We start from the raw sequence: 27,823 nt of genomic DNA on the forward strand, positions 1-27,823 counted from the left end.
GACATTTTATTGTTGTGGCTTTTTTCCCGATAGCCATGGAGACTGCTAAATTTGTCAATGGTAGTTCTTTTATGACGTTATTTACTCTTCAATTGGTTATAAAATGCTTCTGATATTGCCGTCACTTGGCTACCGGTATCGAGCAACGCAACTTTGTATTCGTCTAAAACCTTCAATTTTAAATGTAGGCACTAAGATAAAATTAACTCTTACTTATTTATATCTAGATCATTCAACCAGCCATTGTTTTAATTCAGCCCGCTCTGCTGTTTTTATGTACCTCAACTCGATTCACCCGACCGTTGGTGTATTTATTTTGAGTTCTTTCCGAGTTTTCTTGATTATATGTTAAACGTGGTTTAGTTTGATTAGACATCCGCAATCTAGTCCCATGAAAGGCGTTATGAGAGAATTAGGCCGTTTATTTCGAACTCTGTTCGCAAAGAAACACACTAAATGGGCGGATCTTATCCCGCAAATGCAAGAATTATTAAACATTACTGTACATCAAAGTACTGGTATGACTCCTCAAGAATTGCATTTCCTTAGGAGTATAAAAGACGAAATTTATAAGTTGGTTCATTTCCTCGCGACTGAAAGGCCAGCTATAATTATTTGATTATCTTGGCTCGGGGAAATTTGAAGAAGAATTTTGAATATCGTAAAAAGGGTCGATGCACTGTAATAAAGGTTTAATTGTGATTATTATTGCGAGTTCGACATCTGTCCAATGCATATGATAAAGTTATTAAGCAGTTTTTCCATCTTTTCAAAGGCCCATGTCGGATATCGCGCTACGTAGGAGAAAATGCACTCTATCTAGTGGATCCAGAGAATGCAGAAAACGAAATCGGTATGTATGATTGACTTAATTTACGAAAATATTGCGCTCCGAATGGAATTTCTTTGATTAATACATACTGGTCGGTCTAAAGTCGTGATTCAAGGTTCCTGGTTCAATTTCACTGTCTCTTTGGTACAAATTTCACTCAAAAGCATATATTTCTTCGAAGATGAGGGTACGAGTGAATATATTCACGATAATGACAATTTCGGTATTCCGCGGAGAAACTAACGAGAATGACGTAACATATGCTGACTTCTGCAGAAGCAAATAATTTATGTGTACAGTTATGAAAGATATTATAGTAAAGTTATGAAAGATGTTATGAAAGATGATCTGCTTCGCGAAAGTGTGTTTTCTGTACCGATAATGAGAGTGGATGAGTGGAATGAATTCGTATAAGAGTGTAATCTCTTCGAATTGATGTATCTCTTTTGTTTTTTGGGTACTCTTGAATGCACTGTATACGTGAGGCGATCTTCGTTGTGTCATGTGTATGAAATCTCAATCGTGTTGATCGCTGGTGTGATTAATCTACGGATACAAGATCCTCCTGGTCGAGCTGCTTCAGGTGACATCCCGCCCTGTTTCACATGTCTGGAATGGGCTCAATGCGAATTGAACTCTCCAGCAGTAAAGACTGCCGCGTTCTCGCTCGAAAAAGCGGTGGAATTCGGGAAAAAATTCACATTGTTTATCCGGGAGAACGTTAGAGGTCTTTCCGAATATTTCCAGCGATTTTCATCGATGGGTCGTTCAATGGGAATTGAACACTCTAGCAGTGAAGACTGGCGGGTTCTCGGTCGAAATAGCGGTTTAATTCGATAAACGATTTATATTGTTTATCCGGGAGAACGATAGAGCTTTCCGAATATCTCCAGAGATTTTCATCGATGGGTCGTTCAATGAGAATTGAACTCTCCAGCAGTGAATACTGCCGGGTTCTCGCTGGAAAAAGCGGTGGAATTCGATAATCGATGCATATTGTTTATCGGGGAGAACGTAAGATCTATACGAAGATCTTCAGCGGTTTTCATCGTTGGTTAATTCCCTAAGTATTGAACTCTCCAGCAGTGAACTCCTAATAAACAATTTATATTGTTTATCTGGGAGAACGTTAGTTCTTTCTGAATATGTCCAACCCATGATTTTAATCGATGGGTTGTTTAATGGGAATTGAACTTTCCAGTAGTGAAGACTGTCGGGTTCTAGCTCGAAGAAATGGTAGAATTCGATAAGTAATTTATATTGTTTATTCGGGAGAACGTTAGTTCTGTCCGAATATCTCCAACGATTTTCATCGTTGGTTAGTTCAATGGGAATTGAACTCTCCTGCAGTGAAGACTGCCGGGTTCTCGCTCGAAAAAGCGGTGGAATTCGATAAACAATGTATATTGTTTATTTTAGAAAAATTATATTTCTAGAAAATCCCATGTGCAGCGATGTTCACCACTTGAAAAATGAAAAACTGAAGTATCGGAGTCTCCTTTGAGAAGGCAAATAAAATTCGGCGAAAGCAGACCGAATTCGAAATGCTTGTGCCGCTCGAATTGTCCGAGCAATCGTCGCTTCGACAGCTGCGTAGTGAAAAATCTAATTGCGCGAGCACTGACGGGCGGAAGGTTTTCTTACTTTCCAGGACAAGAGAGTTGGCATTCTCGGAGGAAGTAGCGAAGAAGTAATAGGGCTTCTGGACACAGAACAATAAATTATTATGCTTTTTAAGGATAATCAGGGTGATGAGTTGGGTGGTTGGCGAGGCTCGGAGCCCCCGAGAGAATTTCTTATTTTGAGGAGCATGCGTTTGCACTTACAATCGGCAAACTTGAGTTGGGCCTCGTTCTCATCTGCCTTCGTACTCGGACCGATTCATATTAGCTTTGGTCTGAGGCTCGCTCTCCCCGTTGCATCCTGCGATATTCAACTTGTGAATTCGAATCAGGAATACGCTCGTAAAAACGTGAGCAGAGACTCGCTCCATTCTTCACATGTTTTTTCATTCGTTAAAAAAATAACCTTTCACGAATGATGCAATAATCATAGAATCGAAGGAAAAAATGTCACTTTTATCGATGAAATCACAGAAGACGGTCACAATATTTTGTCCCACTGTCGAGAAAAATCCCGAAAAATCGTCTTCCCTGCTAAGGACGTGACACAGAACGACGACATTAAATGCGCCGCGTGGGTGTGAGATAGAAAGCTGGCCAATGAGGTTGAAATTTTGTCGAATCGAACGAGTGAAAAGGAGGCGAAAGGAGAAGCGGTGAGACGGCGGAGGCAAAAGCGGGAGCGGCCAACTTCCGATCTGAAAACGTCTCTCACGATAAACTGACATCTTCGTCCTGTCTCCTTTCTGAGCCCTCGACGGTACGTGTGTTCGTGCCGTCCAGCGGTGTGGTATTTGTGCACGACTCTCTAAGCCCAACCCACGTGCGCAAATCGACTGACGAATAATACTAAATTCATTCGGGGCGTATTTGGAATTCGATGACTCTCGTCTCGTCTCAGAGAAGAAAGAAAAGCGAAAGTATGCAAACATAAAGTCGAAATACAAGAAAAGATAGCGAAATTCCTTTCGGAGTCTCCCGATGTGGATCGAATCAACTCGTTTTTTCCCAATTTTACATTCCCCATTTTCCACAAAGAGAAAAACTTCGAACTCTGTTATTCCCACTCGCATGCCAACGGCTATCGAGCCGACGATTTTAAGCGATAAATTTATTTGCGCCATAAGAATAAAATACATTTCTCAACGAGTGAAAATAATGTGGGTTGTCGCTTTTCGGCGAACACCTAACACAGCCGCAGACACGAGCGCGTTCGATTCCACGTGTAAATGCGCGGAAAGTGCAACTAAAGCGGAAATAAATGAAACACGCTCCTTTGATACTTCCGTTCTCCCTCATTTTCGTTCTTTGTACCTGAAACAATGTTCCAAAGCTCTTTGCAGAGGTTACAAGTGGAGGAACAATGTATATTATTTATCTGGGAGAACGTAAGATCTATACGAAGATCTCCCACCATTTTCATCGTTGATTAGTTCAATAAGAATTGAACTCTCCGGCAGTGAAGACTGCCGGGTTCTAGCTCGAAAAAGCGGTTGAATTCGATAAACAGTTTATATTGTTTATCGGGGAGAACGTAAGTTCTACTATACAACTACACTAAAAAAGTAAAAAAAGAACGCCAAATATTAAAAGACCGCGCCCTTAGTATCGAATGATCTTTACTACATTTTCAGTAAATTAAAAATTTCCTTTCCCATTATTTATTGCTAAAATGACATAGTAGGATGATCAAAATAGGGGAAAAAATATGAGATCGTTCTAGCGTAGCCAAGAATTTTGAATAAATTTTCGTTTCTGCAGAGAATCGTATTACACTTCCAACTGTATTGGCTATAGAGTTCTGTTACTCCAAGCGCTTCCAGAATGATCTTGCGATGAAGAGATTAATATTCTGATTTTATGCACAAATTCACTGTCAACATTACACACAAACTTGGCGTGGATGGTTTTCAAATGGAAGCTCAGGAAGACACGATTGATCGAATATATGTAAGTTTGACACCGACGCAAACTTAGTCCCCCACTCGCGCACACCACGGTTGTGGTAGGTACGCGACGAGAGACACAGCTCATGAGCGAGAGCCGAGAGAGTCGCTCATAAACCGTCATAGAGATACCGTCAATTGTATTGATTCAGGTGCGATAATAAAAGAACGTTAAACTAGAGTGTAAGATTAGTTAAGGAACTTTTAATTGTAACTCGGTATGAATTTTAAATTACAGTTATTGACTGCAACTGCATTTGTCGGGATTTCTTCACCTTTCCCAAGTTCCATAATAAGCCTTTGATTTCGAGGCTTATATATACTATTAAAAATTAATGGTTTCATGAATAAAATAGATCACTGACTGAGATAGTAGGGGAGACCGGGGCAAAACGGGATATCTAAGGAAATATTGAACTTTTCAGAAGTTTGGGAAGCTCTGTCTATTTTTTACTTCCAAAAACTAAGAAATGTACTGAAATTTTGTTCAAGTTTCAAAAAAAAAAAAAAAACCGAGTCAAAACGGGGTACCCCTCAAAAACTCATGAAATTTTTTTTACTATGATTTTAATTCAATGCACCTTGGGTGTATTTTACACCCGTAACAGAGTGCTTCCGACTTACCGCTGTAAGCGTTGAAAGCGATCTCAGGGCTTACAGCGCTCAAACGTAAGTTGAGCACACGCTGTGAGCGCTCTCAGTGCTTACAACGCTCTAACGTACGTCGAACGCACCCTCTGTAATTCAATTAAAAATGAATGATATGAATAATAACGAAGATTGCCAATGTTTATTTTGTAAAAATTTGTATTCTTTGTCCACTGAATCATGGATTCAGTGCCAAAATTGTGCAGAGTGGGCACATGATTCATGTGCAGGTGTAACCACACATGATGGTCCGCAAACATATATGGCGTAGACAGTAATCTGCGAGGCACTAATCGCAGATTTACAAATACTTTTTGTATATCTGTGCAAAAACGTTTTTATTTTAAAAGTGATGTAAAAAAGAGAATTTGAAAAAAACGAATTTTTTGAAAAAATAATCAAAATAAAAAAAAAACAAGATATTTTGGAAAAAATATGTTTCATGTTCTTTTCGGACTAGGATAAAAATTAAAAAAAAAAGACAAAAAAATTTCTCTCATTTTTCGGGTATCCCGTTTTGACCCGGTCTCCCCTAAATAGATGAAAAAGATTAATGAAATAGGTGTATTAGAAAATAAAATTATTACAAAATATGAATGATTTAATGAATAATTACACAATAAATATCTAGGCGAATGGATTAGATTATTGCATCAACAAACGAGTAGGATGTGGAGAAAGTTTTATCAATAAAAGAAATGGACAATCTGGTGAATGCATCAACGAATGGGATACAGAATACTTGTGATGAACTAGTGTATGAATCAAATAAAAAACAAATAAATTAGTGGGCATTGAAATTCGCTGCAGATGCAGACGGATGGAACATTTCTTCGCCGAGCTTCCATTTGAAAACTATCCACGACAAGTTTGTGTGTAATTTTGACAGTGAGTTTGTGCATAAAATCAGAATAACAATTTCTTAATCGCAAAATCATTCTGAGAATGTTTGAAGTCACAGAACTCTTTAGCCGGGACAGTTGGAGGTGTAACATGATTCTCTGCAGAAACCGAAATTTATTCAAAATTCTTGGCTATATTAGAATGATCTCTTTTTGTTTCCTATCTTGATCATCCTACTATGTCATTTTAGCAATAAATAATGGGAAAGTAAATTTTTTATTTACTGAAAATATAGTAATTATCAATGGAATCTAACGGCGCGGTTTTTTAATACTTGGCGTTATTTTTTTACTTTTTTAAATTCGATATTACCCGAAAATTCCAAGTTCCACACTAGACTCTTTTGTAAAAATAAAACTAAATTCACTATCCCTGAAGAAATGAAAAATATGATTGTGGTGAAATTTTCAGATTTTCCAATGGGAAGTTTTCATGCTATATTACATAAAAAGTGTTCGTTTTTGAGGATACCGGATTCTTTTATTGAAATACAATAGAATTCACCACCTACGAAAGGATGAAAAAAAAGAATTCGGGGTGAAATTTTCAGATTTTTCAATGGAAAGTTTTTTACATTACATGAAAATTCCGAGTATTTTAGGACACTAAACTCTTTTATTGAAATGAAACAAAATTCACTATTCCCTAAAGGGTGAAAAATAAGGTTAGAGGGTGAAATTTCTAGATTTTTTCACGAGAAATTGTATGCTTTTTCACATAAAAACTGTATGTTTTTTGTAGAGCATGACAGTCCTTTATCGAAATAAATCAAAACTCCCGAGCTGCCAGGGGGCGAAAAATGAGGGTTGGGGGTGCATTTCGATAGAAGAGACTAGTATTCTAAAAAACTCGGATTTTTCATATAATATAGCACAAAAACTTCCCATTGAGAAATCTAAAAACTTCACCTCCAACCCTTATTTTTCACCGTTTCGCAGGTAGCGAATTTTATTTTATTTCGATAAAAGAATTTGGTACCCTCAAAAATAAACATTTTTTATGTAATATAACATAAAAACTTCCCATTCGAAAATCGGAAAATTTTAACTCCAACCCTCATTTTTCACCCTTTCCGGAAAAGTGAATTTTGTTTGCTTTCGATAAGTCCAGTATCCTAAAAAATTTGGATTTTCTATATAATATAACATAAAAACATGCCCCTCGAAAATCTGAAATATTCACTTTCAACCCTGACTTTCACCCCTTTCGAAGGTAGCTACATGAAAATTGAGTTCGAGAATGAAATCAGCAACCTCGGAAACCCCCAGAAATGAATTTTTAAGTATTTCGTCAATTTATTGGCTCGTACCAGTTTTGGCACGAAAACCAAAAAAAAGCTTGCCAATCAACCGGTTAATACACTACTGGAAACTTATTAAAGGAACAAGAAATTTCCGTCGATTTTCTCCCAATTTTTGAAAAGCTGTATCTTAGTCAAAAATAGTCGTATGATGATAAATAAAAAAGCATTTTGAAGCTTTGTTCTTTGACTTTGAAGATACCCAGTTATTTTTTACTCACAAATTACCGATACTGAGAAATTTCATGAAATACCTCGAGAGGAAAAATTTGCAAGTTTTTTTTCACAAGTGTGCACAGTCTTGAAAAAATGTTTGCAACCCGAATCAATACGAACATCGGGTAGCTTGTTTATTTACCTTCAATTTCATTTTTTAGAATTATCCGTATGATTTTTTTTCCCTGAGGTATTGATGGTTGAATAAATAAAGACATTGTCGTATTGAATCATCGATATGTCATCGAAAAATCATTGCACAGTAATTCCAAGGACGGTTTTGGAAACTTAAATGAACGCACTATAAAATGCTTACCCTATTTACGAGGAAATTTCTATTGTTTCATTCTCAATATTCGTTTGAGAAAAGAGTGAAAAAACGTCTTTTTACAGCTATTCAGAAAATCGACTGCAAATTTATGAATATCAATGAAATCACTCATGTGAAGCATAACTTTTAGAGCTCGATATATCCATGATAACTCTACCAATTTGTAAGTTGATTGGGCGAACCGTTTTTTTGCCCATCTGAGAGATCCAAGTTTTACAAAAAATTAAAGAAACACGATTACTGGGCTTGAAAATGACAAAGCATTATTAAAATGAAAAAAAAACGACATTTCGTTGACTTTTCCTACAACTTCACATCAAATATCGCCCAAATTTAAGTTACAAAGAAACGAAAAAAAAAACAAAATTTCTAAAAAATTCGATTTTTTTTCATGTTTCCGTACAATTGAAAATGCACGTTTGGCCCGTTTTTGATACGATATTAGGTCTTGTTGTCCCTACCGCCGGCATTTGCGTTACCAAAAGCGTACCGTGGGAGAACATGTCAAACAATTGCTCGATCACGCAGACAAGATTTTTAAGGATGTTTATCTTTTCCAGGGTGTCGATGGCATATTTTCGTTTCCCAGTGCTGAGCATAAGCAAAAGATACAATCGATACACCAACGCCCAACCTACCAAATTTACATAAAAATCATGTATTGATTGCGTCCAACTGTTTTTTACAAGTGAAACTTGAAAAAAAAATCCAAATTTTTTGGAAATTTTGTTTTTTTTCGTTTTTTTGTATTTTAAATTTTGGCGATATTTGATGTGAAGTTGTAGGAAAAGTCGTCTTTTTCATTTTAATAATGCTTGTGTCATTTTCAAGCCCAGTAATCGTGTTCCTTTATTTTTTGCAAAATTTTGATCTCTCAGATGGACAGAAAAACGGTTCGCCAAATCAACTTTCAAATTGGTAGAGTTATCATGGATATATCGAGCTCTAAAAGTTATGCTTCACATGAGTGATTTCATTGATATTCATAAATTTGCAGTCGATTTTCTGAATAGCTGTAAAAAGACGTTTTTTCACTCTTTTCTCAAACGAATATTGAGAATGAAACAATAGAAATTTCCTCGTAAATAGGGTAAGCATTTTATAGTGCGTTCATTTAAGTTTCCAAAACCGTCCTTGGAATTACTGTGCAATGATTTTTCGATGACATATCGATGATTCAATACGACAATGTCTTTATTTATTCAACCATCAATACCTCAGGGAAAAAAAATCATACGGATAATTCTAAAAAATGAAATTGAAGGTAAATAAACAAGCTACCCGATGTTCGTATTGATTCGGGTTGCAAACATTTTTTCAAGACTGTGCACATTCGTGAAAAAAAAACTTGCAAATTTTCCCTCTCGAGGTATTTCATGAAATTTCTCAGTATCGGTAATTTGTGAGTAAAAAATAACTGGGTATCTTCAAAGTCAAAGAACAAAGCTTCAAAATGCTTTTTTATTTATCATCATACGACTATTTTTGACTAAGATACAGCTTTTCAAAAATTGGGAAAAAATCGACGGAAATTTCTTGTTCCTTTAATTGTTTCCAGTAGTATAATTAAAAAAAAAATCAAATGTAAAAATGAAACTTTTTCTACTCTGTATATTCTAACACGGCTCCATAGTTCTCGAAAATCCCAGGTCAATATATCAACGCTCAAAAAACAAATTTTTGGTTGACAAAAATTTGGCAAAATTTGAATGTGTTGAAATTGAGGAAGTGAAAAATTTTTCTGGCTCCGAATTTTTCATAAAGCCCCATTGTTTTACTGCAGTTACCACAATCACAATGTACTCGAGGTTCCGCTGAAAAATGAATGAAAGAAAAATATATTGGAAAATTGAGGAGATAAAATGTTTTATCCGAACTTGCGGCCCAGTTGAAAAAGAAATAAAACGAACCAAAATATCGATATTTTTCGAAACGACGTAGTACCTGTAATAAAAGTCGTAGAGACGTTTTGAATACACCAAAGTAAAGCTAAATGACTTCCCTTCATAATGCGCCTTGTTGCAGCGAAATATTTGAACCAGCGGCGCAGTAGTATTAAAAAGAACGTAATATATATGTATAGTTCTCTCGCCAGGTACGCTACTACGAGTGGGAGAGAGAAGGAACGAGTCTTCGCGTGCTGTCTCTCCCGCTCGATCGGGCGCGAGTAGAGGGGACGGCGAGTTCAGTGGACTGACATGAGTGAGTAAAACGAAACGGGACAAGAGTCAGTTTCGTGAAAGGGGCGTATGTCCGAATGCAAACAAACGCTACTTAAGTCTTTCTGACTCCAAGCGACTAGCGCGTACGAAACACTCGATTGTAATCATCTGAATCATCATATCTCGGGATTGAATGAACGGATTTCCTTGCAACAAAAATCAATTCAAAGAGAAAAATCGAAAAAAAATCATCACCAATTTCCATATTTTTAACTGCAATGGTATGTCCGTCAGAACGGTTCGAAAAACATTATGACGTCATAAATCGACATATTCGCGTATATAAGAGTGCGGCAGGGCTCACGCTGGCTTTTCTTTTACACTCCTGTATTTTCTTTTTACTTGGCGTCAGCCGCTACCGCATCTCTTGATCCGAATATCTCCAACAATTTTCATTGTTGGTTAGTTCAATAAGAATTGAACTCTCCATCAGTAAGAACTGCCGGGTTCTCGCTCGAAAAAGCGGTAGAATTCCATAAACAATTTATATTGTTCATCCGAGAGAACGTTAGTTCTTTCCGAATATCTCTACCGATTTTCATCAATGAGTTGTTCAATGAGAATTGAACTTTCCAGCAGTCAAGATTGCCGAGTTTTTGCTGCAAAAAGCGATAGAATTCAATAAACAATTGCTATTGTTTATCCGGGAGAACGTTAGTTTCTTACGATTATCTCAAGCGATTTTCATTGTTGGTTAGTTCAATAAGAATTGAATTTTCCAGCAGTGAAGACTATCGGGTCCACGTTCGAAAAAGCGGTAGAATTCGATGAACAATTTATATTATTCATCCGGGAGAACGTTAGTTCTTTCCGAATATCTCAAGCGATTGTCATCGACGGGTAGTTCAATGAGAATTGAACTCTCCAGCAGTGAAGACTGCCAGGTTCTCTCTTGAAAAAGCGCTAGAATTCGATAAACAATTTATATTGTTTATCTGGGAAAACTCTCGGTCTTTCCGAATATCTCCAACGATTTTCATCGTTCGTTAGTTCAATGGGAATTGAACTCTCCAGCTGTGAAGACTGCCGGGTTCTCGCTCGAAAAAGAGGTAGAATTCGATAAACAATTCATATTGTTTATCCTGGAGAACGTTAGTTGTTTGCGAATATCTCCAACGATTGTCATCGATGGGTTGTTCAATGAGAATTGAACTGTCTAGCGGTGAATACCGTTGGGTTCTCGCTTGAAAAAGTGATAGACATGGATGAACAGTGAAATTGTAAACGAAGAATCTACCAGAATTATTGAAAATTTCGCATCTTCGCCCGCTGTTTCTACTCCAGTTATTTTTGCTGCATTTTGCTCTGTCTTCTCCAAAATTTCAACATCCATGCGCCCGCAGTGAGTTCAAGACTTCGATGTATCCATCGATGTACCTTTCGACATCGAGCACGTTCCTCTGTTTGTTTTGTCCTTTATTCTTCAGCACTACAATTTTTCCGCAGCACTAAACTGTACAAGAAGACATTCCGTCAAATGCATGACGTATACTAAACGTCACTTTCTCTTATGCTTCTTCGTTTATCTTTTCAGAAACTGATAATCGCGCACATTTCGATAAACCAATGTCGATAATTTTTTTCAATACAATTTTAGAAGCTTCTTTCTTCTTCATTTCATGATGGATTTGGATGCAATAGAGCTCAAAATGTGATTTTTTTTTACCATTGAGCTGACATTTGCCAAGTTGCGATTCGATGGATATTTTTGAGTTATTCTACCACACTCAGATGATAATACGAAATGCAAAAAAAATCAAAATTTCAAAAAACCCTCATGTCAGCCCAATTGTTGCACAATACTGCATGTATTCGCGGTTCAAATTTCAACATAATCCGCTGAACGGTACGGCCAAAATCAACTTTCGAAATATCGATCTGCATATACCGACTGATCCCTCACCTTAATGACATCCCGGGTATTATTCTCCGATAAAGTAGGGTGCGCTAAAGGGTATGAGCACCAATTAAAGTTAGTAATAAAAAATTCAAGCATTAGACATTCGTATTCGATCCCGTTTAAAGTTCGCGAAGAAACAGCTCGAGCAATTGAATAAATGATATGCGATGGGATAATTGAGCGCGGAATCGGTCAATTTTTTAACCTTTGTTACATCCAACTCCTGTTCAATTTAACCAATTAATAATAACCACTCAATCTAATAATAAGTAATAATCATAATAACAAGAAAAACCAGAGTATTGATCGGAACCTCTCGAAGGGATTCCGAAGGCTATAAAATTCGAACCAGCTATGGGAACTGCAATGAAAATTAGCCCCTAATCTGTAACCAAGGGGGACAATACGTGATTCTCTACTACCCCATATATCAGAAGAATCGGGCTACTGTGACTCAGTCATCACTCTAACACAACACGATCATTAAAAGGCAGGCGACACATAGGCGTGACAGGACTAGAGCAAAGAGATGATGTAATCCGCTATTTTCCTTAACATACATTATTTTCCTTAACATACCATTTTCCTTAACACCCCATTAACTTTTTCCACTTCAATAACTACAAGTGAACAAATTCCTTCTTGGGGGATGAGAACGCTGGACGCTGCGAATAGCTGAGAACGCAGCTTTATAACTAATTCACAAATCAGTGGACAAAGCCATCTCCCACTTCAATAACGAAGGACCAACGTCAGAAATGAGCCAGATCGCGACTCGATTTAACGACTTATCAGCAAACCAGTATATGTTTGTAATGTTGGATTCGTTTTCTAAATTCGTGTGTGTATTTCCCATGAAAAAACCGATTACCCATACGTGTTTGAAACAAATTGTCGAAAATTATATTTCCTCGATCGGAAAGCCCGAACGAATCCTCTTGGATCACGGTAGCCAATTCACATCGGACGTATGGAAAATTGAACTAGAAAAATTAAGGATGAAAGCGTGGTTTAGTTCGATTAGGCATTCGCAATCCAATCCCACAGAAGGCGTTATGAGAGAATTAAGCCGTTTGTTTCGAACTCTGTGCGCAAAGAAACACACTAAATGGGTGGATCTTGCCCGCAAATACAAGAATTATTAATCATTACTGTATATCAAAGTACTAGTATGACTCCTCAAGAATTGCATTTCCATAGGCCCATAAAAGACGAGTTTGATAAATTGTACGATTTCCCCGCGTCTGACAGGCCCAACTATAATTACTTGATTATCCTGGCCCGGGAAAATTTGAAGAAGAATTTTGGATATCGAAAAACGGGTCGACGCACTGTGACAAAGGTTCAATCGTCTGCAGGAGACTCTTGCAGGAGACTATTATTGCGAGTTCGACATCTGTCCAATGCATATGACAAAGTTATTAAGAAGTTTTTCCACCTTTTCGAAGGCCCATATCGGGTATCGCGCTACGTAAGAGAAAATGCATTCTATCTAGTGAATCCAGCGAATGCAGAAAAAGAAATCGGCATTTATAATCGACTTAATCTGCGAAAATTTAGCTCTCTGAATCAAGTTTCTTTGATTAATACATATTCGTCGGTCTAAAGTCGTGATTCAAGATTTCTGGTCCAATTTTACTCTCTCTCTCTCTCTCTCTCTCTCTCTCTCTCTCTCTCTCTCTCTCTCTCTCTCTCCTCTCTCTCTCTCTCTCTCTCTCTCTCTCTCTCTCTCTCTCTCTCTCTCTCTCTCTCTCTCTCTCTCTCTCGTTCAACTTTTACTCAATATCATATATTTCTTTGAAGATTAGGGTACGAGTGAATATATTCACGATAATGACAACTTCGATATTCCAAGGAGAAACTTACGAGAATAGCGTAGATATGCTGACTTCTGCAAAAGCATATAATTTATGTATTTTTAAAAATGATCTGCTTCGCGGAAGTGTGTTTTCTGTACCCATAATGAGTGTGGATGGGTGGAGTGAATTCGTATAAGAATGTAATCGCTTCGAATTTATGTATCTCTTTTTTTTGGGTGCTCTTGAATGCAAAATGTATGCGTGAGGCGATCTTCATTGTGTCATGAATATGAAATCTCAATCTTGTTGATTGCCGGTGTGATTCATCTACAGATAAAAGATTCTCCTGGTCGGGCTCCTCCAGGTCGCCCTTTTTCACATGTCTGGAACGGGCTCAGTCCAACTTTAACGGTTTTGGAGTTGCTCATGCTTTTTGACCAAGAAGGTATCTCCGTTTCTTATTTCAAACACTCTCTCCCTTCGGGTTATCCGTCAGACAAACTCTTCGTGCATCAATAATCTCAAAAATTCGACACAGTCGAAGGGAATATTGTGAGATTTCCTCTCTTTTCACTCTCTTCGCTCGACGATGTCAATGAGGCTGCATCGACGGACCTCTCCCAGAAACAGAGCAATTATTCATCATCGGCTGGCCAGCAACATTGAGAGAAAATGATTGTCTATTCTACTCTCCATCTCATCTGAGCCTCCAATCCCCGGGCAAGAGCCAACAAGGGAGGCGCGAAAACATCGAGATAAGTTTTTCTTTTTATTTTTGGTTATTGTAATAAACTGGACTATCTCAAGTCTCTTTGTGAAATCGAGCGGAGAATAGAAAAAAATTGATGCGTATATGCGAGGAGCAATTTCTACGGAACATGATCGAACTATTACTTTGATATTCACATTTTACTCTTTTGTGATTTTTCAACCTTCGAACTCATTTTATTCTTTCAAATATTACAGCAGTAAAATTTTTTTATGATGTTGGAGGTTTTACTCCGTCATAATATTGCATGTTTAACCATTACTGATTCATAAGACGCATCATGAAAAAAATTAGAGTCGTTTTAAAGTGGTGCCTCACTTCTGCATAATTACCACTTAATGTTATAAAAAGAAACAATTCGCGACTGCTATAATATAGTGTAACGTAAGAGAAATATATTTCTATAATATATTTCTACAATAGGATGAAACATTTTATCGAAACATTATTTATTTTAAAACCGCTCTATCGAAAATAGATAATACTGAACTTTGAAAGAAAGAAAACAAAAATCTCTTGTGAATGAAACATAAAAATGAGAAATCTTCCTTCTCCAAGAAAGAGTTCCTAGGGTAAATGTGAATTAACTTTTGAATGATTGATTTAAATGCGGAAATTTAAAAAAAAACGAAGATTAATTATTATGACCGATGATTAATGGTAAAAAAATGTAAAAGATACAAATAACGTACATCTTATATAAAATAACAAATGTTTCGTTTATAATTGAAATACAATTCGGTCAGGAGACTTCTCTATGTTTCCTTGTTAACTTGGAATCTTCTAAAGACAGGCAAGCAGAGATGGACAAAGACTGTATTTACTTCTTGGGAAATATTTGCGAGGCATATGATGGATGTGAATTAATAATTTAGAACAATTTTGGAAAGAAAACAGACAGTTTTGGACTTGATAATGGTGGAATCCTTTATGGAATGATGGTCCTTGATTATAGAGTGTAAGAGCTATGATAAAGAGATTGAATAACATATATTTATGCCTTGGAATAAACAATATAAGACAAAAGAAGAAAGTACATTGAAGATGACAAACGTGTGAAATAAAACAAAGTATCCAAAATATCCAAAAGAGAAAGAAAGAGAGAGAGAGGAAGTACTGAATGTATCACGATATTTTATCACCCACAAGGGAAAGCTATGTCCAAAGGTTTTCAACGTTCTTCGTTTATTTAAATTCTTTGAATTCTTTCATTATCTTCTAGAAATATTATTGCGCGACTGGGCCAACAACCCATGCAAGCATCGAACATTTTCCGAACTTTCATATTGCTTCTCACGATCAATGCCTATATCCTGGGCGTGTCACAATCCTATCGGGTTTTCACCTGTAACGACCTCAGTGCCATAGAGCAATAGCCTAATTAATAAAGCTTTCGTCCCGATCATTTAGAGTTTGTAAAACGCTTTCTTCTATGAATAATACTATATTCATTCGATTTCATATTTATTTGTGATTATTCGCATATTGCAGAGGAGAAATAAATAATTTACTACCTATAACAATTCATTGTTGGTTGATAAAAATTGAATACGATATATTATTAATAGAAAAATGACTCGAGATTAGGAACACAATGAGTGCAATGGGAATTTTTATTGCCCATGATGAAAGCGTCCTTCATTGGTCTTTTTCTTTTATTGGTTTTTATAAAATAGTTATGTATATCTTATCGCGCAACCGATAAATTTCTGTGCATTTTTGCTATCGAATCCGGTATCTTATACATATATTTTTAGGTGTTCCTTTTGATGGATGGTATTTTTTCTCAGGAATCTCCTTTCACATTCACTTTAAATAATTGAAAAAAAGCCCCGGTAAACCTATGCTCGTCCCATCTTTCAACCGCTATTCTTCCTATGAAATCCGTTCGAAATAAAATCATCGCAAATCTTATTCGACGCGAATTTCTTCAACTTAGAACTGCCATTTTGTATTCAATAAATCTGATAACGGATTTGTAATCAGTGCCCACGAATACGCCTATTTACCAATTTTCGCGAAAAAATACAAAATTCCGAATTTTTTTCCGTCATCTTGAATCCGCCATTTTGAATTCGGAAAATTTGACAACGGATTTATAATTAGTCACCCCAAAAATTTTTGTACATGGCTTGTCATGCAAATCCCATTGAACAAGACAGTCGTATCGCGGTAGGTGAAAAGTCCGAAAATTTTTCGAGTTTAAACCGCCATATTGAACTCTACCATCTTAAATTTCTTAATTATTAGTTATGGGTTTTAAAGATTAAGATCCATGGACGCGAAATCTTGACCCGAGGAGAGATCCTCATTGAATCCCGGTGAGAAAAGGTTAATAGAAAAAAATATTAGCGCGAAAAAATGCGTTTCTTTTTAATTAAACAAGCATAATCTTGTCAAATTACATTTTTCGAAAATTTTGGGTGCGGATTCTGAAAGTTAAGGAAATCGCGTCAAATAGAATTAGCGATGAATTTTTTCGAACCGATTTCATAGGAGTAGTCGTTGAAAGATGGGACGGAAAAGTGTCCGTTTGGGAGTTAAGAGGTTAACTTGTCAGATATTTCTCGTTTTCTTTTCAGCACTTAACTTATAATGTGGAATAGATAATTTCAATGTTGAATATGGAATTCATATTAGTATAAATTGACATAATGATAATTTTTTCATCAGAAGCGATACTGGAAAGTATTGGTTGGCCAATATCAATTTGTCTAAATCAATTTGGCAAAAGTTTCACATTTGGTCCAATTTATTTCTCAATTATTCTACAAAATTTTATTTAATAGCTCGATAAAAACATTCAGTAAAATAGGATTGAATAGCGAAAAAGGTAATAAGAACAACCAATATCATGTACAAGATAATAGATCAACTGAAATCACGGAGTGAAAATAATTCCCTGATTGTACATATATTGGTCATTTGATTTCAAATCGACCATTTTTGAATCCATTCCTTTTCGATTAGGCAAAAACTTGGGTTCAAAAGTGGTAGATTTGATATGGAACGACCAATTTATCCCAATACGGAATTACAGGCAAGTATATTCAGGGAATGCAGGAAAATATTTTCTGCCTTTTCTTCATTGGTTAAACAGAAGTCTCTTGATATCTTTTGAATTTCAATGTCATCTTTGACTATATATTTTGTTTCAGTCTATCTATGTTATCCAATATAATAAAAAAAAAATAGAAAAATTCCATGTACTATGATAAATATTATCATCAAATTCTCATGGTTTTTCATTCAATTTTCATACGTGCTTGCTGATTTTATATTGGATTTGTTGATTTCATTTCTTTTATTTTTTTTATGTATTGTTTCATAGTCAGAAGTTGATGATTTCAAACCAGTTGTTTCCATTTATATTTTCGATTGAATAATGCTTCTATTTCATTTTATACCTTCCCTAATTACTTCAACATTTTTCGATCATCCTTCACATTTATTACTATTTCAGAGGCTGATTTTTTGTTTTACAAAACTAGTTTATCAAGTCGTTTTGGTATAACTATGTTTTATATATTTTTCAGTTGATTATATTGTTCCGCAATCACCTTTACGTAGTTATCAAAGAGTTTCCATTTATGCGGAATCTTATAGTTTTACTCTGGTTGGGACTCTAAGTTCACAGTCAATCTCTCGCTTGATTTCGGCGGTGCTTAACCACTGAGCTCCCTCTCCTCCTTTATGCTCGCGCGTCGACTACTGATCGATCTTTTTCGTTCTGAATTTCTCAGGGATTTCTTGCGATTTTTTCTTCGTCAAACAAAATTTTGCTATCTTCGTACTCCGAATTACGATTTTCATTGTCGCGAATTTTGTGATTTACGCCTGAGATGATTAGAATCAGTGAAAACTATTATTCAACCTCTCATGTGAAATAAAACTCTCTTCGGAATTAGTCATGGAAAACACTTCTTTTTTTACCCGGACTTTTCAAAACGTATGTCAAGCTTAGGATGTGTCGTTTTAGGGCAACATTTTTTTTGTTCAATTGTCACTTCAAAAATCTTTAGTTAATACTCAAAAACAAAGCCTCGCAGAAGTTGACTGTTGTTGAACAATATTTAGAGATCCCTCATCGATCTTGAAGTTTTCCCATTTGATTAACATTGAAACTTCGTTAATTTTCATTATTTTAGATCCTCTTCAGCCTGATTCTATCCCATGACTTTTACCCCACATGATTTTGAAAAGGATTGATTTCTCTACAAAAAACAATCTTTTGACTGAACTCTTAAAATCAACCGTTTTCGACTAATTAATACATAAATCCAATTTTGTATAAAAAAATCTTATATAACGATTATGAACCAACGTATTAAATTCGGTTGCTCGGAAATTATTTGTCGAGGTTTAATCGTATAGAGTGTAATGGGGCAAAACGGAAACATGGGTAAAAATGGATACACGTAAAATGTGAAATTTTATCGAATTCATAACATTTTTCGTTCGAATCCAAACTATATTCTGACCCTAAATTACCCTCAATTGTTGAATTCTAGGATGGAATTCTCAAAAGATTCAAGTTTTGGAGCAAAAAGCGCACGTGTCGAAACTGAAATTTTATAAATTTTTATAAGATGCTTACTTCGATACTAAACTATTGATTGCTTTCCACAAATCAGAAGGAGCGCAAAAATGACATTTTTCAAGTACCTTAGAGAAGTTATGCTTATTTTCTCTAAAAATAGTTTTTTACTAAATTCGAAAAACTAGGACCGGAAATCAATTGTGAGACTCCAATATAGTGCAAACACCAATTATAACTCAGCACGGTGTACCTAAAATTCATTTTTGTATAACCCAAAAATATGAACTAAATGCGATCTCAGAATTTGACTTACTTTACTTTCTTACATCCAAGGAATGGGCCTTAATGATTTCATTTTTTTTGTTATATTACCGAGTTGGTATTCTATTTGAAAACAATCGCATCGAATTTCTGGATTTCGAAAAACGTCGGTTTTAAAATTTTTGATGCCTTTGAGAGGCTGGTCCTTTCGCCCCATAGTACCCTATCTCATAAATTAGTTTTCCACTCAGAAAATCAATTAAAATGAATCATATATAGTCTAAGGGATCAACACACAAAGAAGAGAAAACGACAAGTATTATACGTAAAAGTGAAATGTTTCCGTACACCAGTTTTTGTTGTTCCACCTTCATGTGACGAGCCATGCTGTGAGGGTGCAAAATAATGTTTTTATACTTGTCGTTTTTTCTCTTTTGTATGTTGATTCCTTTGACGGTATATGATTCATATTAATTATCAAATCTTTTTTTTCACTTTTGAGCTGGGGACTATAAGCTGCTACATGTGTTGCAATAAATAGTTGTGATGTTGAGCTGGTCCGGGGTTTGTTGTTAGGGGTTGCATCCAGCGATGCACGCTACCCTATGTTGCTTTGGTTGCGTTTATTCAGTCCAGAATCTTTCTCGTAGATCTAGTGGTTTGTGTTTTTTCAGTTTTCTCGAGGTAGATCTTCCATCGAGGAGGTTTGATGCAAGAGAATTAGGATGGTTGACGAGTCGCGTTTCGTAGCTTGTGGATTGTTTTTGTGCTGTTTTTTTGATCGTGTCTATGTCGAGATCCTTGTATAGCCTGGCGTTGGTGACGTACCAGGGCCCGTTTGCAATGGCCCAAAGTGTCTTTGACTGAAATCTTTGTAGTATTTCAATGTTGGAGTTACTTGCAGTCCCCCACAGTTGTATTCCATAGGTCCAGATCGGTTTGAGGGGGCCGGGTTGAAATTCCGAACGGTGAGAAATCAGAAGGCTCAAAAGTCCGAAAATCTCGCTAGTGCGGTATATCTATATATTTCGAGTCCCAGCTAGATTTTCGGACTTTTGAGCCTTCTGATTTCTCACCGTTCGGAACTTCAACCCGGCCCCGGTTTGAGTATTATTTTGTATATCAGCAGTTTGTTGTGTAGGGATAATTTCGACTTCTTGCCTATCAGCCAGTATATTTTCCGTAATCAGAGGTTCAGCTCTCTCCTTTTGTTTTTTATGTGGTTGGTCCAAGTTAGCCTTCTATCAAGGTGCATACCTAGGTATTTCACCTCATCGACGACTGGAAGAGGTTGGCCACCCAGTAATACTATTGGACAGTTCTTTCTTTTCATTGTGAACGTCATGTGGACCGAGTTTATGTTACTGGTCTTGATCCTCCATCTCTCCAGCCACTCTTGCACTTCATTTAGTCCTCTTTGGAGTATTTCTGATGCTACATCAGGGTCCTTGTGAATGGATAGAATGGCTGTGTCGTCAGCAAAGGTTGCTATGGTGGTGTTATCGTTTACAGGAAGAACGCCTGTAAATATTGTGTATAGGACTGGGCCTAGTACACTTCCTTGTGGGACTCCTGAATTTATTGGGTAGAATCATGATTGTGCTGTTTCGTATTTAACCTGGAATTTCCGATCGCTAAGATATGACTTTATAAGCAAGTAATATTGTGGTATGAGCGCTTTTATTTTATATAGCAGACCAGGGTGCCAAACTTTATCAAAAGCTTGCTGAACGCCTAGAAAAACTGCAGAGCAGTACTTTTTTTCTTCAAGTGAGTTGGCTATGGTGTTAAAAACTCTGTTAACTTGCTCTACCTTTGAGTGATTTCTTCTAAACCCAAATTGGTGCTAAACCCAAATCATTGATTGATCTTTTCATTCGTGCCAGCAGAAGTTTTCAAATAACTTACACATTATTGGTAGAAGGCTTATAGGTCTGTAGAAAGTGACAGAGTTCGGCGGTTTGCTAGGTTTTGGAATCATTATAATTTGAGCGATTTTCCATTGGCTTGGTATGTTGGTTGTACGAATAATACCGTTGAATAAATTGGAGAGGTAAACTATTCCTTTTTTTGGTAGTTTCTTAAGGATTGCACCAGTGATCAGGTCGTAGCCAGGGGATTTTTTTGGGTCCAGTTGTTTGTAGATTGCGTGTCTAACTTCTTCTGGTGAGAAGTATTTGATCGGCAATTCCATCGGTAGCGGACATTCATGGAATTTGGATACGTTCTCATCGTTTTGTTGCAGTGCAAACGGTGTAAATATTTGTCCGAGATGTTCAGCAAAGACATCTGTTTTTTCGATGTCACTTTGGGCCTAGTCACCATTGGTTTTCCTAATTGGGATTGGGGGATTGTAGTTTTCATCAAATCTTAATAAATAATTTTCGAGGCAACCGCAGATCATTAATTACTCGAAAATGGCTGATTTTTAAGAGTTCGATCACAAGGCTTTTTTGTACAGAAATCAATCCTTTTGAAAATCATATGAGGAAAAAGGCGTGCGATGGAATTGGGCAGAAAAGGATCTAAAACAATGAAGATTAACGAATTTTCAATGTTAATCTAATGGGAAAATTTCAAGGTCTATGAGGGACCTCTAAATATTGTTTAACAGTCTCTTTATGCGAGGCTTTATTTTGTAGTGTAAACTAAAGATTTTTGTAGTGACAATTGAACAAAAAAAATGTTGTCCTCGAACAACACACCCTAATCGAGCTGTTCTATGACTCGTGGTCTCCTCCCAGAATTATTTTCGGAAATCCTTCTAGTTTCGTGTCATTTACATCAAGTTCACACGCGAGATCTTTCGACTTACAACCAATGCTTCAAGAGAACGAAACAATTTTCTTTCGGCACCCTAGGACCATGTGCTTTCTTCTTCAGTCACTTTATATTCTCCGACACTAGTGTAACATTTTACATTCCCAAACTTAACATTAACTGGAATAATCATCATTGACAATACAAAATAATACACAAAACATTAATTTTCGTGAATACTTTGTGCCTTTCTTTTATTCAACCGGATTCCCAATTTTTCTCCTTTACTATCGCTTTCCTTAACTAGAAATTCGGTAAACTCTTCAAAACCTGAAGATTATAATTTTCTTTTTATTGATGAATCACATTTATATTTCTTAAAGTTTTAGGTGATATTTTGATGATCGTTTTTGTTGAATTTTGCAAACAGTATTTGCGAGCTTAGAATACGCTCTTAAGGTTATTAATATTTGCATGGGAATACGTTTGAAACTAACTTATATTTGGTTCGACAATGTTAGAGACAATGAAAAATCCAGAAAAATGTATAAGCAGGCATGCATCAGAATTACAAAGGATGTAAAATGTATCAACGATGATGCAAGTAAATTTATTTCGGTGTTATCGCTTCATCGATGGCTTGACGAGACAATATAATGAAATGGTTTTGAATTCTATTTTCTTGATATTATATACAATCTACACACGATTGCTTTCAATTGTACATCCAAAGATAGAAGGCTCCTCAATAAAATAATTATGGACGAATTTTAATAGGAAATTGATTGAATTTCACCAAGTGTTTAACTGTGGAAAAATAAAAATCAGCTTTTTGTGGTTGAACGTATAACTTCTAAGTTCATACCTGTGCAGGCAGTCTGGAGCTAGAGAAGACAGCATGAATAATAGTTTTCAAAAAGTATAATATACTTAATTTCACATCAACGATTTCAAAACGTATGAATATGTAGCCTTCACTCAATGAATGTTTTTGTTGCAAATTTAACTTTCTGCGAAACCATAATACAATATCCTCAAAGACTAGCCATCCGGAGTATTAAAACTTTCGCCTAAAATCAAACAAATCATGATTGAAGCATTTACAACTTAGAGTATCACTCCGATAAGAAAAATTATCAAATGATAGGCCCATGAAGGAACCAGCTTTAATCAGCGTAGTAAAAGTTCAATTTTATTTGGATTTCTCAGATCTGTCATTTCAAACATAATTTTTCATAAAAGGATAGGTTCGAAAATTAATCATGTGAAAACTCTTGACTATAGACTTCAGTCCATAAAATTCGACCGTAAGTGTTTTAATTTTCATCAAAAATCTATTGCGGAAAAAATCAGCTGAAGAAAAAACTATCAGAATTAAAAAATTGATAAAGCCTTTTACTACTTTACAATAAGTTTCTCTGTACTCGAAGATTTACTTAAGGGATAAAGACTAAAAAATAGAGTTAACATGGCAAGCATCAGTATCGACATTAATTCCTTTAGTGATGTTTCTCTAAATCTGATACTGGACATTTTATTCGATTGATCTTTGCGACGTTTTCAATTTGTTAACATACTTATGTAAATTATTTTCCTAATGTTTGGAAAAGCTTTGATGAAGAACAGAAATAGAAAAAAGTAGGTGACACGATTTTTCACAATATTATCGCGGCAGGATTATTCGCGGTAGGAGGAAAGTCATGATTTAAATCTAGAGCAAAAATCTTTGCAAAATTTCGATATATTCAAAATGATTTTTTAAATGTGATAACAATTTCCTTTCAAAAACTTGAGTGGTAAGTCATCATGGACATAATTAGAAGTACGTCAATATCGAATGTGTAGTGGTTGAGCCACATCATTTGTTTCTCTAAACATCACAGACTCGGAGGTAAAACGTAGAAAAGTCACATCGAATGCTTAATTGTCATCAAGACGGTATTGTGTATTTAGTGCTATCTGGCATTTTAGGTACAAGTGCCATAGCTCATTTCAAAATTGTACCCATAGATCCATTAGTTTACTAATTTTATATTTTGCGTTATTGCTGATAACGAACTTTTGACTTGCTGTATTCACAAGTGTAAATGAGTATGCTCTCTTTTTCATTTTTCAAAATATCTACACTCATTTCTTATATTCATTGCTTCATTATTTTCAATAAATATTTTTCATGATGTTCGATTTTTCTTAATTTGATTTAATTCCATCTTGTTCATCTCCAATTTGGTTTTAAGGTAAATGAGGAGATTATATATCAAGGTATCAGTTCAAAATTTACTTGTAGGAGCAGTAAGTTCACTGATTTGATATATGATTCTAAGTTATACTACATTTATAAACATTAAAAAAACAAGAAAATATCCCATACTGATTTTCAGCATTTTGCAAAATTAATACAAAGTTGGATTCATCGAAAAAAAGTTAAATAGAAGAAAATGTTGATCATTTAAATAATGCAATCGAAAATTGGGAAAAAATCAAAAAAGCAATTGTTTGTTGCTCTCTGCGAAATTTAAACACAGCCAGTAAATCATACCGAAGTTAAATCAGAACCGCAGGTCGATTGATCAGAAAAATGTAGAAGTAACGGTGAAGTAGGACAGATATGTTTTACCTCAGAGCTTAGAAGGCTGCGTATGACTATGTTATTTGCAGTCACCTAATCCTGCTTTTTTCATAATTACATCTATTTTGTTTTTGTATCTCCTTACGTCGTGAAATTAATTGATTTGTTTTATTACGTCGTGGTCCAAACTTTCCTTAGAATAACGACAGTTCATATAAATCTGTACTACTATATTTCGATTTTTTCTTAAATCCTGATAGCCACAAAATATGCACTTCTATCAATGATATTATCATGTATTTGAAAAAAAATAATGATAATTTTCTTCTCTAAATACTAATGATGAATGTTCTTCTCAGAAACACGTGAAATTTTTTTAACCTACAATGCCAGATCTATAAATATTGGCTTATGAATGACATGGGTGAATTTAAACATCTATCTTATACTTATTAACGAAAAACTTTCTTTGCGTTTTACAGGCTCAATTTCTTTTCTATGAGAGCTACTGCGAAGAATTTTCTATTTCAATTTGTAACAGGCGTGTGCCAGTGTTTTTAGAAGAATTAAATTTTTTATTCATAAATAGGATTGTTGTTGACTCGTCGGCAACGTTGATTCGTGCGAATAGATGCATCAAACGTTGGAGTTCGAAGAAAAGTGAATATTGAGTTATTCAAATCGTAGTTGGACTTCAATAGCATTCCATTCGTTTCGCTTTTTCTCTCTATGATATTCGGTTCATTCCTATGCATCAGTTTGTGGAGCTTGTACGTTTAGTTGATCTTCAGTTTTTTGCCTCTGCTCCTTTTGCACCTTTGCATCAGCGTCTAAAGAATTAAATCATATGAAAATACAGCTTGAAAAACTACTGGAAATATACTAAAAGATTATTTTTGATGACGTCAAAAATGACCATTTACCTCTGATAGCTTGTTCTTTCCAGAACTTTTTGTTCTCGGCAAGGCACTGAACCCAGGGTTTTTGAATTTTGCACCTTCGCTCATCCAGTGATCCTATTTCGAATATTTTTTAAATATTAGTCGCAGGTCCTTAGAAATCATATCTCATTCACATCTTATACTAAAAATAAACCATGGAATTGCTCCGTTTCCGAACGGTTTGATCATAAGTTGGAGTACAAATCAAAACGATGCAATGGCCGACTCTCATGAAGACACCAGTCATTTTTGGCATATATCGTCGGTGATATTGCAACACTACTAAATTACATGAGAAATATCGTACAACAGCTGTGGTGTTGGACTATCGATACCGATATCATTTGTTTGTTACGTGACATCGTCAATAGATTCATGTATAAATGGTAATTATCTAAAGACTAATCAGACGGCATTCCTAAAAATAACGGGAATGGTTTCCACCTAAACGACATCCGGGACGAATTGGAAAGAGGACGTAATAATTGATCATCATCAATGAACTGTAAGGCTGTTGGCTTAATGTTATAATTGACCGGCTAGAGAAAACCGTTTCACGGATAATTTGACGGCTCGCTAATCTTGTTAGACTAACCAGACACAATGACATCGGTCAGTAAAGCGAAAGTTGAAGTATTGGTTCAGCATGAGAAAATCCAATAGGATATACGCAGCAAGAATAAAAAGAAATGATAAAAAATAAGAAATGGTTGAGGCGAGCGGACCGCTGCATAGTAACTTGGGTCCGTAAGCCGTGGATCCCGGGGTTCGATAAAATCTATCAAAAGCACCTTGCTTGTTTTGAAAAATTGTTTTCCCTCTCGAAATTTTATCCCAAACCCTATAATTCTCAAGTTACTGTCAGTTGAGACCTGACCAAAGATATCGAAAAAAAAAATTCGGAAAAGATATCCAAAATAATTAGAACAACTTTATTATAAACTGACACAACTTTTTACCCTTTTGACATTTCCTCGGAACCTCCACCACAGTTTTCGAAATACGCCACAATTTCTGGAACTCCTCATCTTTAGCTGAAATTAGGATAACCGCACGAAAAAAATCATAAGATATTTAAAAAAAAATAAAAATGGAGCTTTTTTCATCCCCTTCAAAACTGTTATGGAGAAAAGTAGAGAATAAATGTCTACTACATTGGCAGCCCGTTTACGAAGGCGAAAAATTTATCGAAAAACGGTGCTGTTCTAAAGCGCGTGCCAGCTAAAAAAAAATGTAAACAAACTTAAGAAGCAGCACATTAAAGCTTAATTTGTCCTTTTTAAAATGACGTGTGTTAAATTTGATTGCGTTGATATTCAACCGAGTCATCGAACTTTTAGTGTGGGTAGAAATTGTGACGGGTGAACCCAAACTTTTGAACGGGAGTATATTTGAAAACATTTTCTCGGAAACCTGAAAAAATAGAACTGCTTTTGGCTGAAATAAAAGTATAAATGATCAAAAAGACTTACAAAAAACAAATCCCATTATATGTGGACAAAAAGTTAAAATATTTTTCAGCGTGATTTTGTACTATGCTGTATTTTTTTCATTTTGTGCGTACATTATCCAAGCAGTTTGTCAACAATTTAACGAGTTAAAATTTTATTTTATTTATAGATATGGCCATTGAGCTTTTAGAAAAGCAAAATCAGGGGCTGAATCCGAGCGACTGGGTCGTCGACAGGGGCAGTGGAAACAGGGACGCTTGGAGCGCCCACGTCTCCTGTCTGAAGGCGATCCTCTGAAGGTCCTAAAAAAGTGCAGCTTTAGACCCTTCGGTAAATATTTACAATATTCACTTTTCCTAAAAAGTAAGCTAAATCATTTTTTAAGCATTATTATTAATAAAAAATAATGTCGCCATTAATTTAAGGGAGGGTGAAGAAAAACGAAATGAGCAAGATGTTCCGGGCTTACTCAACGATACCTCCCACACTACGAAATTGTTCCGAACCCACCCAACAATACCGTACGCATATCGAAAGTGTTTCGAACCCACTCTATAACTCTACGTATTAAAGATAAGAGGTTGTATGTGTCTGGAACAATGAATACTGAAAGAATAAATTATCACAGTAGCTAAAAGATTGAAATTTATGTCATAAAAACAGAATTGTGTTTTTTTCATTTTTTTTAATTTCGCCATTTTTAAAATATCTCGTAATGGATTTTTTTTTATCAATATTACACGTTACCAAAAATTTTAGGACCATTTTTCATTGATGGCAATCAGGATTATACTTTTTTTAATGGAAATGTAA

The 27,823-nt window shown here is 35.7% G+C and overlaps 1 protein-coding gene and 1 long non-coding RNA gene across 12 annotated transcripts in view; one reads left to right on the forward strand and one right to left on the reverse strand.

Moving 5' to 3' along the window:
• The first annotated feature begins 766 nt into the window (after window positions 1–766).
• LOC122408387 (uncharacterized) lies at window positions 767–27,654 on the forward strand. The gene is made up of 3 exons (XR_006260481.1): window positions 767–853; window positions 27,180–27,340; window positions 27,436–27,654. It is a non-coding gene; the product is annotated as an uncharacterized lncRNA (long non-coding RNA).
• LOC122408384 (calcium/calmodulin-dependent 3',5'-cyclic nucleotide phosphodiesterase 1-like) overlaps window positions 14,635–27,823 on the reverse strand; it is an 885,001-nt gene continuing 871,812 nt past the window's right edge. For 10 of the 11 annotated variants that reach the window (XM_043415134.1, XM_043415133.1, XM_043415135.1 and 7 more), the window contains 2 exons: window positions 25,542–25,634; window positions 14,635–25,448 (listed from right to left, as the gene is read on the reverse strand). In XM_043415134.1, coding sequence (XP_043271069.1) covers window positions 25,366–25,448; window positions 25,542–25,634 — 176 coding nt within the window. In that variant the 3' untranslated portion in view covers window positions 14,635–25,365. Of the gene's footprint in view, window positions 25,449–25,541; window positions 25,635–27,823 lie in introns of those variants that run through there. The other variant, XR_006260480.1, reaches the window with a different exon arrangement.

This window comes from Venturia canescens, chromosome 3 (genome assembly GCF_019457755.1).
Source record: "Venturia canescens isolate UGA chromosome 3, ASM1945775v1, whole genome shotgun sequence".
NCBI lineage: Eukaryota > Metazoa > Arthropoda > Insecta > Hymenoptera > Ichneumonidae > Venturia > Venturia canescens.